This window comes from Stegostoma tigrinum, chromosome 33 (assembly GCF_030684315.1).
Source record: "Stegostoma tigrinum isolate sSteTig4 chromosome 33, sSteTig4.hap1, whole genome shotgun sequence".
Lineage (NCBI taxonomy): Eukaryota > Metazoa > Chordata > Chondrichthyes > Orectolobiformes > Stegostomatidae > Stegostoma > Stegostoma tigrinum.
This window is the reverse complement of record NC_081386.1, coordinates 18,433,443-18,448,232: the sequence shown is the minus strand read 5'-3', so window position 1 is coordinate 18,448,232 and position 14,790 is coordinate 18,433,443. Positions and strand designations below refer to the sequence as shown.

At 37.1% G+C, this 14,790-nt stretch overlaps 2 protein-coding genes across 3 annotated transcripts in view; one reads left to right on the top strand and one right to left on the bottom strand.

The window, feature by feature from the left end:
- fgf7 (fibroblast growth factor 7) overlaps positions 1-9,033 on the bottom strand; it is a 77,748-nt gene extending 68,715 nt beyond the window's left edge. The window contains exons 1-2 of the mRNA XM_048562962.2: positions 8,858-9,033; positions 7,647-8,257 (exon numbers count right to left, since the gene is read on the bottom strand). Of these exons, the coding sequence (XP_048418919.1) occupies positions 7,647-7,935 (289 nt within the window). The 5' untranslated portion in view covers positions 7,936-8,257; positions 8,858-9,033. The remainder of the gene's footprint in view (positions 1-7,646; positions 8,258-8,857) is intronic.
- Positions 1-14,790, top strand: part of LOC125467296 (protein FAM227B-like) — a 263,519-nt gene that overhangs the window by 195,531 nt on the left and 53,198 nt on the right. The gene's annotated exons all lie outside the window — the stretch shown is intronic.

The following is a 14,790-nucleotide window of genomic DNA, read 5'->3' as shown; positions in this document are numbered from 1 at the left end:
CTTTATTTAAGGAAAGATGTAAACTTTTTCCAAGCAGATCAGAGAAGGATTACCAGAGTAATGCATGGAATGGGCTGGTTATCTTATGACGAAAGGCAAGACAACTTAGGCTGAGGAAGTTCTGAGGAAGGGTCACCAGACCCAAAATGTTAACTCTGTTTTTGACTTCACAGATGCTGCCAGATCTGCTGGGCTTTTCCAGCAACTTTATTTTCGTTTCTGATTTACAGCATCTGCAGTTCTTTCGGTTTTTATTTAGGCTTGTATTTTCTGGATAGAAGTGACAGTGATATTTAGCAGAGTAACAGACAACTTAATGGAAACATACAAGGTCCCAAGGTTTTGATAGGGTAGATGTGGAGATGATGTTTCTTATTAATCTAGAAATAGGGGCAGTGTTTGAAAATCAACGGTCACCCATTTAAAACAGAGATGAGATGACATATTTTCTCAAAGAGGGTCATGGATTTTTGAAACTCTCTTCCTGAAAGATGCTAGAAGATGAGTCCCAATATTTTGAGGCTGAAGTGGATAGATTCTTAGTAAATTCCAAATTGAAAGACTGTCAGGGGTTGGCAGGAATGTGGATTGAGATGACAATCAGAAATTATTTTAATAAATGTTGGAACAGATTCAGTTTTCGTAACAATGTTGCTTTTTGAAGAATTTTTCGGCGTGCGAATTAGTTTTTGAATTTTCTACACCACAACAGTTGCTACATTTCAAAAGTACTTAACCATTTATAAGCACTTTAGAATGTCCTGAGATTATGAAATATAAATGTAAATCTGGCTTCCTTCCTTAAAAATGATGTTGAAAATTAGGGATCGATCTTGTGTGAATACTGTACTTTGATCATTCAATAGAACATAGAAAAGTACAGCACAGTACAGGTCCTTCGGCCCATGATGTTCTGCCGTGGAATAATCCGAATCCAAAAATAAAATAACCTCTCCTACATACCCCTCAATTCATTGCTGTCCATGTTCATGTCCAGCAGTCGCTTAAATGTCACTAATGACTCCGCTTCCACGTCTACCACTGGTAAACTATTCCATGCGCTCACAACTCTCTGGGTGAAGAACCTCCCTCTGACGTCTCCTCTATACCTTCCTCCTCACACCTTAAAATTATGACCCCTCGTGGCAGTCAATCCTGCCCTGGGGAAACGTCTCTGGCTATCGACTCTATCCATGCCTCTCATTACCTTGTACACCTCGATCAGGTCACCTCTCTTCCTCCTTCTCTCCAAAGAGAAAAGTCCGAGCTCAGTCAACCTCTCCTCGTAAGACAAGCCCTCCAGTCCAGGCAGCATCCTGGTAAACCTCCTTTGCACCCACTCCAAAGCCTCCACATCTTTTCCTATAATAGGGCGACCAGAACTGGACACAATATTCCAAGTGTGGTCTCACCAGGGTTTTGTAGAGCTGCAGCATATCCTTGCGGCTCTTAAACTCGATCCCCCTGTTAATGAAAGCCATAATACTAACATCCTTATCCACCTGGGTGGCAACTTTGAGGGAGCTCAAAGTTGTGTTTTGTTTTCAATTTCCACTCCAAAACGTCTGTAAATGTTCATTATAGCTATTGTGGTAAGCTATCTGGGCTCATTAATGTGATTTGGATTGTCCTGACATTTTTCAGTGTTCCTGACATATAAATAAGTTATGCTCATATAATAATGGTCCTGAGTGCACACACCACCTCGAAGAGGTAGATGCAACATTTAAAAGATATTTAGGCAGGTACATGAAAAGAAAGATTCAGAGGGATATGGGCCACATATAGGCAAATGGTACTAGTTTAGTTTGGAAAACTTGTTTCAGTATGGATGGGTTGGACTGAAGGATCTGTTTTCATGTTGTATGAATTTGTGACTCTATGAATGTGGGATAACACAGGAAAAAATACATTGATCTAGTATGGCAGAACTGGCATGAGGGGCTGAGTGTGTTCCTGTTCCTTCAATGCACCCCCATTTCCCACTGAGAGTCAATCAGTCTGCAGAAATACTACCTTTAAATCAGTAACTGAATAACAAACAATAAGTGAATTCAGCACAGGTTTCTTTTCATTCTAGACTTACGTAGTCTGTATAGCACCAGATTAGGTCAACACTGCAACCCTCTACATATGTATACCTTGTACACCGCATATGAATTGCAATCCAAGTTCATTTTTGGAAGACCATTTCTCAATCAAAATAAAATAATAATTGCCAGAATACTTTTCAGTTGTTCTTTACTCATAATATTGCTAATGTTTCCTGTGTATAAATGTAATAAAGTAAATGACCAAATGTAATGATTGTCCTGAGATTTGCAATTTGTGATTATACTCAAATGCCGTGAACTCAACATCTGGGAAACTGCACTGGATAATTCACAATTTGAATTTTCTACATACTAGTAATTGTCATCCATGAAAGATTATGAAAATGGTACTTGGATTTCATGAACTTCTAAAGCTTAGAAAACACTTATAGTTTACATGTGTCTGTAGTCTTCATAATTGGAAATTCAATGTAACATATTTCACAGGATGCTTGAACATGTGTAATGTGTTCCTCTGAATGAATTCTTTTATTTCTCTAAGTCACTCATTGTTGAACTACTGTAATAGACAAGATAATCTAATGTATGTATCTGAATAGTCTGGTGCCTACACACCAATTTGACTTTGGAGCAAAGTTAACAACTTATGTGTCTCAAGTTCACCTCCCTGAATAAAAAACACAGAATTAGAGTAGAACACCACAACATTTCTACAACTCTTATCTGAGGGTATGGAATCCCATTCTCATTGACAAGGTGACTACTTGAATATATCAGCTGAACTGACTTGATATGTAACTTGCTTGAAGAATATGAATATATAAAAAAGTTCTTCATCTTATCACAGTATTTATTCACGAAAAAATGCTCAGTCCATAGCTGTTTATCAGCAATTAATGGTTGTCGTGAAAATTTATGGCCATTTTGCTGATGAAAGTGCCCTCTTGGAGGCAAGCAGCAACCAAATTACAGAAGGTAGATATTCCCAGAAATTAACTGTATATAGTCAAATCGTGTAGTATTTTCAAAGCCAGAAATACTAACCAGAGAAAACAGTCCATACTATTGCCTACTTACCTCTATTTTATAAATACTGTAAATTTGCATTAAGTAGAAAAATAACTAGCATGGGAACGTAATAATCCTATCTATTTTGGGGCAAAAAGTTAGAAATGTAATGTGAAACATGTAATAAATAGGAAAATGAATACAAAAAGCTTTAAAAGGGAATGAAGCCTCAAAGGTTATTTTTGAAGATTCTTCAAGGCAACTCTATGTAGTGCACTACACAATCAAGACAGTGGCAGGACTAGTTGACAAACAAGTGAAAAGTACATGGAAGATGTACTTTCCTTAATCGAAGAAAATAAGATAAAAAGAAGGAGGTTATGTTAAAATGTCTCTAGCATCGGCAGTTCCTACTATCTCTGCAAAGTCTCTTCTAAGGATGCCTAACTTGAAGAAGTTACCCTCCTCCCTCCAGAAAGACCTCAGTGTCCAACCCCGCCTCTTTGACCTGTCCGTCTCCTTGCCATCTATCTTCTCCTTTATGCATCTTCTATCCGCCTTCTCATCTCTCTCTATTTATTTCAGAATCCCCTTCCCCTCCCTCATTTCTTAAGAAGGGCCTTGACCCAAAACGTCAGCTTTCCTGCTCCTCTAATGCTACTTGGCCTGCTGTGTTCATCCAGCTCTACACCTTGTTATCTCAGGTTATGTTAAAACATTGGTTAGGCCACAGTAGGGGTACTGTGTTCCGTTCTGGGCACTGCACTTCAGGAAAGACATTAAAGTCACAGAGAGGATGCAGAAGAGATTTACTAAACCATTACCTGAGATCAGTTATGTGGTAAGAATGGAAAGGTTGAGGTTCTTCTATATTACAACAGGGAAGAAGGAGATAATTGTTCAAAATCTTGAATGGTTTTGACAGAGCAAATAAAAAGAAACTGTTTCCAGAGTTAGATGAATCAGAAAACTAGAGGACACTGATTTAAGGCAGTTGACAAAAGAACCGGAGGTGATATGAGGGAACATTTTGTTACACTAGCCATTTTGATCTGCAATACGCTGCCAGAAAGGGTGGCGCAAACAGATTCAATAGTATAATTCAAAGAGAATCAAATAAGCACTTGAAGGGGAAATGAAATTTGGACTGACATAGAGAAAGAGCTAAAGTACCAACACAGGCATCAGAGGTTGAATGACCTCCCTGCTGTGCTATAGCGTTCTCGGAAACCCCATTTGGCAGACTGAAAGGAAGCTACCTGCCTTGTTCTTGAGATAGTACAGTTCCAAACTATACCAAGCAGTTGATTTAATAGGATGTCTCACTTCATGTCAAGTGGTGGCTTGTTCATCATCCATTTGATTATGGAGTAGCAGCACAGACGTTTCAGGTGCTTAAGCCAGGTTTTTATGCTTATGCCTGGAACAAGAGAAGCTACTATAGCACTTTAGCCTTCTGTATCAATCCAAACTGCATCCACTGAATGCCATGAGAAAATATCGCATACACTGTCTCGGTTATTCCTGTGTTTCATAGCAAAACAGTATTTGGAAGTCTATTATATGCAGAAGTTTGAATACAGTGTTCATGACTCTTCGCTGCACAAAAATTAGTAAAAAGCAGATTATCCCAGGGAGACCTATGACCTATGCATTGGTAGACCCCACCTCCCCATGCCCATACAATTTTTCCTACTTGCAATTGCTGCTGATTGTGCCTTGTTGTTTTTCACCTAACATGCAGAACAGCATTTATTTGAAGATCTGTAAACCTAAACAGGAACCAAAGTTACGATGTTCACAAGGTTATGATGTTCACTATACACGTTCTTCTTTCAAACCATGCTGCAGCATAGAACATATGGAGCAAATGTACTTCTTTAAATCCAGAAACTCGGACAACTAGTATTTCCTTTTCTAAATTAAAGACACCTGCATTGGTGAACTGTCTTTGGCAACTTTAATTATTTGATATGATTATATCTTGCATTCATTGTTGATTTATCTATTGCTCGATGGTTATCTCAGTGCACTGAAAACAGAAATAATTTCAGGGGCCTAGTAACTGAAATACTGTTAACCTTTTAGCTGCCAGTTAAATTGGACTAAGCAGAGCAAACATAAAAAACGTTTTGAGAAATTTTCTATCTCATCTCCCGCCAGCAAACTTAATGGGTAGACACTTTTTGGAGTTTGATGTTATATACATAAGCAACCTTCAGTTCTTTGCTTCAGTGATCTGTAGGTTCAGTTAGTTTGAGATTTCAGTCAAAACCCATTCACTCAGACTTAAAAATCAAGGCCATCATATACTACTGCAGACATTAAAATCACCCATACTTCCTGTGATGCCAAAAGTATCTCCTTTCTAGAAGATGTCATGGGCTAGGAATTAAAAGAAGGAACTCTGAATTATTTTGACCTTCCTTAGCATAGATACCTAACTGTAATGACCACATTACATCTGGTTGAGATCAGTTCACTTTATGCAGACCATTGACCTAAATTGGGTCTCTGTAGCTTTGTACCTCGCTAAGTTATGTTTTTACATAGTTAGCCATGAGGGAGAGGGTACTTGTACATAAATGTAAAGGGTGCAATGCTTGCTTTAATCAGATTTGAATGCCAGAAAATCAGAACAAATGGATAATTGAGCCATATACTGTACATGCATTGCTTACCAGTGTGTAACTCCAGATGATATTTATAAATAAAAAGAATGCTTGATGAGCTACAACTGCAGTTTACAGTGCACATGTGCTTATTTGTGTTGCCACGCCTCTATTTTCAGCTGATCTTACTGCTGATGTTAAACCATCAACTTCAGCAATAATTTGTAATGTTATTTTCGACATTGGTACAAACTAAAACAGAAGAAAGAATCCCCACTGACCATAAACATAATTTGGACAGAGCAAACTCCACTCAGCTGATGAGAGATAATCTCTCTCTGATGAAGGGTCTAGGCCCGTAACGTCAGCTTTTGTGCTCCTGAGATGCTGCTTGGCCTGCTGTGTTCATCCAGCCTCACATTTTATTATTTCCACTCAGCTGATGTTTGACTTTCAAATGAGGTGCAAATTTAAATATTTGCAATTCTTTTAAAATCTGACATTTTTGTGTTTTAGACTTATGAGCAGAGGAAACAATGTGCAATGGAATATACTACCATATTCAAGCGTATCTTCCAGTGGATCAAATAAGGTTCTGGTGACATCTTTGGAGCGTTCATGATTTAATAAACCTCATAATTGGCAAGACTGGCACGATGCAAGTTAGTTGGGGACAGGGAAAGTAATAAGAAAAAGAATTGCAAAAATACAGAACAATCTGTAATTTCACTGGACGAAAATTAATGAGTTTCAAATTGATTTAAAGAATTGTCTCATGTTAGGTCCAAATTCCCTTTTAAAGAATCAGTTATGTCATCAACTGACAGGTTTTTTTTTTCTGTTTTGCGATACGGGGGGCCTTGGGTTGTTTTTTATTTCCCCCTTTATATTCCATCTTTCTAGATCAACATTGCCTGCTTCTGAGATGGTTTTGCCTTACTTTCTCACAAGCCATCTTGACTCTTTCCTTTAACTTTCTTGTAAAGTGATGTGTGAAATGCAGTGTTGTTTTGACAGGTATGGCAAGGAATTAATGCTCCTGGGTTATGAATTACTGTATGGGAGCTTTGGATTTGCTGCATTATGCTTGTCAACCATTGTTTAATTTACAGCCTTTAGACGCATAACTATGTTTTCATATAACCATACCTCCTCCTTGCTGCTGAATGGGTAGTACTGCACCCATTCTGCAGTGATCACTGTTTGTGTTGTGTGATGTAGTTCCACAACTGTAACATTAAATAGAAAAGAATAACTCGAATGTTTTTAATTAACAGATTTTGAAGTAGTTAAGACATGTTCCCCTAGTGACCACCTCAGATATCAGACATTATTGTCAGAATGATATTTAGAAATAAATAATTGTTGTTATTTAAAGTTAATTCCCAGTTGGAACAGCACCTTTGAATTTTGATTTAACGTGGGTAACAATAAATTACTTTAAATGGATTATATTCAGGATATCAAAAAAGTTCAAACCTTTCATTTTGAAGTTACATAGTTTCAATGCGTTAGCATACAAATCGTTTTAAATTTCCCGCTGAAGAGATCTAGCATTCAAAGCTGTGCATGCTGAAGTAATGAAATGTCACAGAGTCCCATTTTCCCAGTAATCTATTTTTCAAATGTCAACTTACATGAAAAACAGATAACACTAATGATTTTTGCTTTGGCCTAAAGTGTTATCTGATATCTCTGTTCCTTGTCAGTTTGAATAAAAGGGATAATTTTTGCAAACGTTTACCAGCTGTCAACTTAATACATTAGCAGAACTAAAATATGCTGGTTACATATCGCTAAGAGCTACACATTTAAAAAAAAACGAGCACCAGATGTTTGAAGCGCACACAGACTATTTTGGATAGATTCTAAGTTTGTTGTTTAAGATCCAGTAAACCTGAAATTACGCACTCATTTCGTTGGCTAAAACCTTTAACATGTAACATTCCAAGCTAATTAAAATGATACTTACAGTAATTGCAGCTAGGATTAGCTGTACCTTTGATTTTGCCCTTTTTATCAATTCTCAGATAGAACTGTGTTCGACAGAAAAGTTTCCTTATTCTTACATCTCCACCTTCCATGTAGTCGTAACTTCTGGTGTGCCGCTCAGGACTGGAGGAACAGTTCACGCTCGCAGCTAGTTGGTCTGGAGTCATGTCATTGCAAGCAAAAGACACACTCCCTGCTAGAAGGATACAATGAATGTGTAGTCTGTACAGCAGAGTTGGCAGGATCCATGTTTGCATCCATTTGCGCATTATAGTGCACTGCTCTGGGTTCTCATGAATAACATACTGCAATTTAAAGTATGAATCAGGCGGATGCTGCTAGTTTGGGGGTCTCAGCTTCTGCCTGGACTCCAGAACCTTGGGACTCTTTTTATTGGTGGCAGTTGCAGTTTTAGAATATGTGTAAGCTTTCCTGAAAAAGTTTTATGGTGCTGAGCCAGGGTTTCTTCAGAGAACTGATGCACTGTCACTCTCTTCTATAAACAAATCAGTTTGCAGTGGTCTTGAATGTCTTGATCGTCCTTACTATTAGAATCTTCCTTTTGTTCAGAGAGGTTTGACGATAATAAAGCTGCAAGCAGAAGTATCACTTAACTTTAACAAGCCATTACAGTCAGCTGTTACAAATAAATTACAACCATAGCAACAAGCTTGGAGGTGTATTCCAAAGATTTTTTTTAAACATTCTAGCTGATTGCCAGTTTCTGGTTTGAAAAAAAATGTAAAGCCAAAAAAAGTACAGTAGGTAGTTTGCTTTTCTAATGACTGCTCTATTCTGCAGTTTCAGTCCTTTACTGTATGTTTTAAAAGTGTGATGTTTGTAGCATGGTATGCATTCTATGCTAGCAGTCTACTGCTGTTTTAACTACTCTGCTAAACTCTATTGCATAATCAATTCCCTAAGCTTCTGTACACTTGTCATCTTGCATGCATTCATTCATTAGTAATCACAGCACTTTTTATGTGGTGAACCAAATGCTTTCCATGGAACGTCCCATGCTTCCCACACGGCATTCTTGTTTCAACGTCTAGACCGGCTGGAAACATTCAGAACTACCTCAATTTCAACTACACATGTTTAATCTGAACTAGCATAATTTTTAAAAATTCTTATGGCCATAATGTTTTGTATATGTAACATAATAAAAGACAATTTGTTTATAAAACTTACTTTCGTTTTTGTTGAAGACAAACTGTGCATAAAAGAAATCCATTGCTTTCCCCCCTCACACCATCAGCCTGTGTGTCGTTGTGGACAATTGCCTAGTCCAGGAAGATTCCAAGAGAATCATAATTGTTTCCATAAATCAAGTGTTAACACAAGAGGGATTTTCTGGGCATCTTGAGCCTGTTGTTGTGCAGTTCTGTTCGATAAATGCCTTTCCCTGACCTCACTTGGAAGTAATTAGATCTTAGCCAGTCAGCTGTCAGTTGGATACACGAACAAAGAAAAAGTGAGGTTCCTTTTGTTAGATGTCCACATGGTCATCAGAGGGAGCTATGAACTCACAGAGGTCTTTCTTAATTCTTAAACAATTCTTTATTCTCTGTTTGGTAATACAGATCTGCTCCAATCATGGTAGAAAAATGTGCTCTGCACCTTCAAATGTATTCTGTTCTGGGGAACAAACAAGATTCAAGAATGAACCTATGGTGTATAGAATACAAGTCATCCATCACATTAATTGTGTTTTTGGGGTGTTTATGTTATCTTGGTACATCTTGATAGGTTGAAATGCATAACTGTATTAAAGCATTTGAAAATATTTAACTGGCCAATTGTTGTTTTCCCAGACATGTTCATCTTGAAATTTTTTTGCTGTGTCACATGAAATAGCAGCAGAAACATTTATGATACAATCCGCCTTTTTTCATGTAATCAGCAAATGTACCTAGTGTGTATCAAAGCTAATAATGAACTTCAATGAGGCTTTTTTTTTGGTACTGTGGAAAGAAAAGTTTTTTTTTTGCTAGCTTTTTAATGAGTTCAAAGCCTTTGTAAAGACTCACATTATGACCACTTGGACTGATTCTGCAAACTGAGGGAAAATTCTATCATCATTCTGAGTGACCACCAACAATGTGAAATTTTGATAACAAAAGATACTTCAGTGGTACTAATAAGTTATGAACTTTTTTTTACGATTGTGAAGGACCCACAACTTTTAACTGCTGCATGCATAAGTGAGTTATAGGCTTTCACACACAGCAGGAATCCGTGGACCTATTTATTGCATTGAAATATTCTGGACATTTGATGGGTATGTGGCTCCTCTAAGATCAAAATTGCTTCTAAAGTACAGTAAGTTTCATTGAATAAGTATTATTTTATGTGCGTCAATGTTTCAAATTACTAATCATTCTCTTGCATAAAAGCCAACTTTCATTTTACATATTTAATCTAATTAATATGTTAATGATTATTGTAAAAACAGATTGGCATGCAAATTGTGCATGATAACTACATGAAATAGGTGTTTTTGTTATGAAAGAATCCAGTATAGTTTTCATTAGAAAATCGAAATGCATTTATTTGTATTACATTTCATCACTTGACACTTGCAAAACTTTCCATTTTAATGTATTTTCCTATCTCTGGCATCCTCCCTCAGGGAAGAGTGTTAAACTGAGAAGTTGACATTTATCAGCTCATAAACATCTCCAGGGACACCATCATGACCTACCAGAGAGTAGTATGAAGCATATGATAAGTTACACTTTTCTGTCACATTTTTCCTCTTTTCTTTGTCAACCCAACCCAGTAAATATGCCCTCTAGGGGAAATCTAAGTATGATATTTGTTTGTCAGGACCAGGAATAAAATTTATGGTTCCTGATTGACTGGTCTAATAGTTTGGTGTCATGGCTTCAGAATCTACTGGAATTCTTTGATTTCTAATCTATCACAGCTTTGTCTCTTTTAAGTTCCAGACTCTATCCATTCTTTTTCCTTCATTACAATGTGTCATCGCCAAGTATTAGTGTAATGATGCAAGAGCTTTGTTTGTTAAATATTAAAATACATATTGTATCATAAACAGCAATCTGTAAATTATTGTAAGGTTTTTTTTATTATGAGAGCGTTTTCAATTTAATCAACCTATTCAGAATTCTGAAGGCAGCATCTAGGAACTGCATGATAGTTGGCCTCATGTTTCTTCATTGCCTTTTGATGTTTAGATGTTTCCCAACTCCAGGATGTAAAACTGACTTTAGGAAACTACACTCATGAAGCCAGATCCTTATCACTTATTTTCATAGTGCATCACATTTTGGCTGCATCACGCTGTATCATAGTGTTTCTCCACGAGGTTGAGTTCTGTCTTGTTACTCAGAAGCGTTTTTCTCTTGATAACATGCTGAAGAGTCCTTCAACACCCTGGGGCATAGTCAGTCCTCTTTGTAAATTTCTCCAGGCCAATTTAAGTGTCATATGCAGTGGATTGTGAACCACTGTTTAAGGCCAGAACCTGCAAATTTTCTCTGATGATGACAAAGAAGCTGCAATCTTGAAGGTCAATGGCTGCTTCCAGGCAGAAAATCCTTCAAGAAGAGGACTTGTTTTTTGTTCACATGAGGAAGGCAACAGGAAGCTACCTTATTTCTATTTCTTCCTGGTTTTATTGCTTACTGCTTATTCAAGTTGAAAACAGGAGGCTGTAACCAGCAAATGAAAAAGAAGGTGCAGGACTGTGAGGAACGGAGCAATGAATGGGAAATAAGCATTCAGGCAGACCACTACTACAGCATGCCAAGTCTTGTAGGATTACAGAGCCAAATATCAGTAGAGAAGAAAATACAGTGGGTAAAAGTATTACATACAGGTGAGAAATAGAGGTCTGTGAAAATAAATGTCTGACTATACTTAATGTTAGACCAGAAATGACTACAAAGGTGAATATCTTGGTGAACAACATTAATTGGAAGTAGCTGTTCATCATTGACATCATACTATAATTGCACTACAGATTGATAAGTCATCAATAGGATGATAGCACTGCAATATGAATGTTTAATCTGAGACCTCATAAACATTGTACCCAAAGATTTATTTCCTAAATAAACAGAGAAAAATAAAACAGAACAAATAACAGAGAAATAAATTGAATTGCAGGCAAATAAAATGTAGAGAAACAGCGAGAGGAATAAAGTGTGGAAAAGCCAAAGTAAATTAACTGAGAGAAGCAAGTAGAAAAATGTCAGAAAAAGCTATTAAAACAAACAGGAAGAATAAGAGGTCATCATCATTTTTGCGGAGAATTGGTGTTGTGTTATATTGGGCCATAAGAAATTAATGCACGAATGTCAAGGTAGATTTGTTAACTATACAAAAATTCTTGATTTATGAGCTATAGAACTAACCATCACATTCATCATGACCAAAAATATGAAACACCCAGGGAGTATCTCATTGAACTGCTATCACAGGAACATACTAGAAATGCTGAATAATAAAAAACCCAAAGTCTGTTTACTTTGCCTTGTGCTATTTTGGGAGACACATTACACGGAGATAAGGTAGTTATTGAAATCATAATCGATGTCAATCTGTTAGTGTGCGCACCTGGGCATGAGAAGCATCTGAGTGTTGAAGAGTTTTGGGGAACCATGTCATCAAATCTTTTTTGGAATCATGATGACTTTGTCAAAGAGGACAGGCAGGACTTGGACCCAAAAGTCCAGTTCCATTTCAGATTGATCGCACTTTTGATAGTACGGTAAAGATTCAGGTTTTGACTCACAAGTGAGAGAAACCAAAATTCAGCCCATGTAGTGACTTTCTACAAAACAGGGTACCAGGCCTGACTCCATCCTGCATCAGTCATGGAGCAAAAAATCAGACCATTTAGGGCACTTTTTCCTAAAGCAGTGCCCCAAGCCAGGAAATTTCTCAAGTCAAGCCACCCAGCTCAGGAGCAAAATCCACCCACATATATCCAAAGTCATCTTTTTCTGCTTAAGCATGCTGCACATGGCACATGTAGTGTCTCAAATTATTTCAAGTGCTGTATTCCAAAATGTTATGAATGTTATCTGAAAAAAAACCCTCAAAAAAAGCCTCTGTCATTGCTTGTGAACAAGTGACTCTTGAGTGTTAAAAAGGCTTTGCATCCTTAAACCTCTTGCTTGTGACATTAACAAGAGTGGAGATGGCAGGAAATGCCCAAGATTTCTGCCAAGGCAGATAACAAGTTTTAAACACAACCGAAAAACTGCATTACTTTCTGGAATAAGAATTTACAACTTCATTGTTCCCTGTCTCGGCCTCCTTCGTTAGATTGTCATTGCAAGGCCATAAATTATATCATTAATAGGTATATTTTCATACAAACTTACAAAATTAAATGATTGCAGCAGGACTAATTATATTGTATAAAACTGAGCAATTTCACAAGCTCTTTAAGTCAGGTGGGTAGGTTCATGCCGAGAAGGGACTTGTTTTTCCTAATTTGTGAAGAATCAGTGCTTCTCTCTTTACTGGTATATTACTGGCTTTTTTACTGCAAATCGATAATGCTATAGTAATGATGTGACTTCCCACGTCCCAGCACTTTCCTGTCAATGTAAGATAGTGTCAATTACAGGTTGTCACACATGTGCCAGTATAACTGAAGGCAAATCTTCATAGATTTCCGTACACTTAAAGTTAAAAGTTTGATAATTGCTCCAAGAGTTTTTCTCCTGCTGCCTGGACTCAGAATGTGGTGGAGAATAACTTCAGTCCATGATTGTAGAGACCATTTTCAATATTAGTCAACATTGTTCTCCAAGTGTTATCCATTTTCCTGTCATTGGTTAAGGCTTTTTCTTCCTAATTTCTTTACCACCGGTCCATAACTAGAATTATCAAGTTGAATGGTGGCTCCTAGTTCCACTTGTAATTAGGTGTGCCCTATAAGATGAGCTAGATCCTTCAGAGAAATATGCATGTCACAAAGTTGAAATGGAGAAGCTTTAGATCATAATTTTTAGAACAATGCTAAATTCAACAATGATACAGTATTTTATAAAGGATATTTGGGATTAAGAATGAAAGTTTGAGAAATTTTATTGCGCTCACACCCAGTTCAAATACAGGCAGGTAAGATTTCAGTAGGTTTCTTTTTTTGAAATGCATGTCAATACTTTTGAAATGTTGAGGACATTTCAATAAAATTTAACAAAATGTAAGGGTTTCTATTCATGGAATGCGAGCATTGCTGTTAAGGCCAACATTTTATTCCTCTATCTCTCATTGACCTGTGAAGATTGAGTCAGTCACCTTCTTGAGAACTTTGCCAATTCAGTAAAAGTTAAGATTCAGTCATATTGCTGTATGTTAGGAAACATATATTGAAAAGAATGGGTGAGAATATCAGATTTCCTTCTCCAAATAGTGTTTCTGAACCAGGTGGGTCGGTCTAGGCCCGAAACGTCAGCTTTTGTGCTCCTGAGATGCTGCTTGGCCTGCTGTGTTCATCCAGCCTCACATTTTGTTGTTTTGGGGTCTTTATAATGCTCCAGAATTACCACCGTTACTGATACTAGCTATATATTGCTGATGTATTTATCGAAATGTATTTGCCCTGGCTGCTGTGTTGGGATTTGAACCAGCATCTGCATTGCCACAATGACATGTACAGGACATAACACATTTAAGAATTGTCTTTTGAGAAATATAGTCTTCTAGTGGCCTAAGTGTAATTCCGATGAATGAACATCTGTGGTTCTACAGTTTTGAGTCTTAGTTTTTTCAGTGCTCCTCTTAATGAGATGTAAACTGGCTTGACTAACAAATAACCTATAGTAGTAATCTATTAACTAGTTTTAATGCACCTTACTATAGTCTCAAAGGTTTTTTTTGAAGTACTCGATATTAGTGCGTTAAACCAAAGATTCACAGACTATAGCAGGTAATATTTTGATTTATAATGAAATAATGCAAAGCAATGATCGTCCAATTTTCTACTTGTATGATATGCTGAAAAGTTGATTCGCAGCTCATTTCATATTCATTTGGTTGTACTTCTGGTTGTCTATCATTATTCTTTTGCTATCATATATAAAATCCACTGCCAATATAAAATTTATCATATGTAATTATATCCTCCTGCCTCTGGTAGC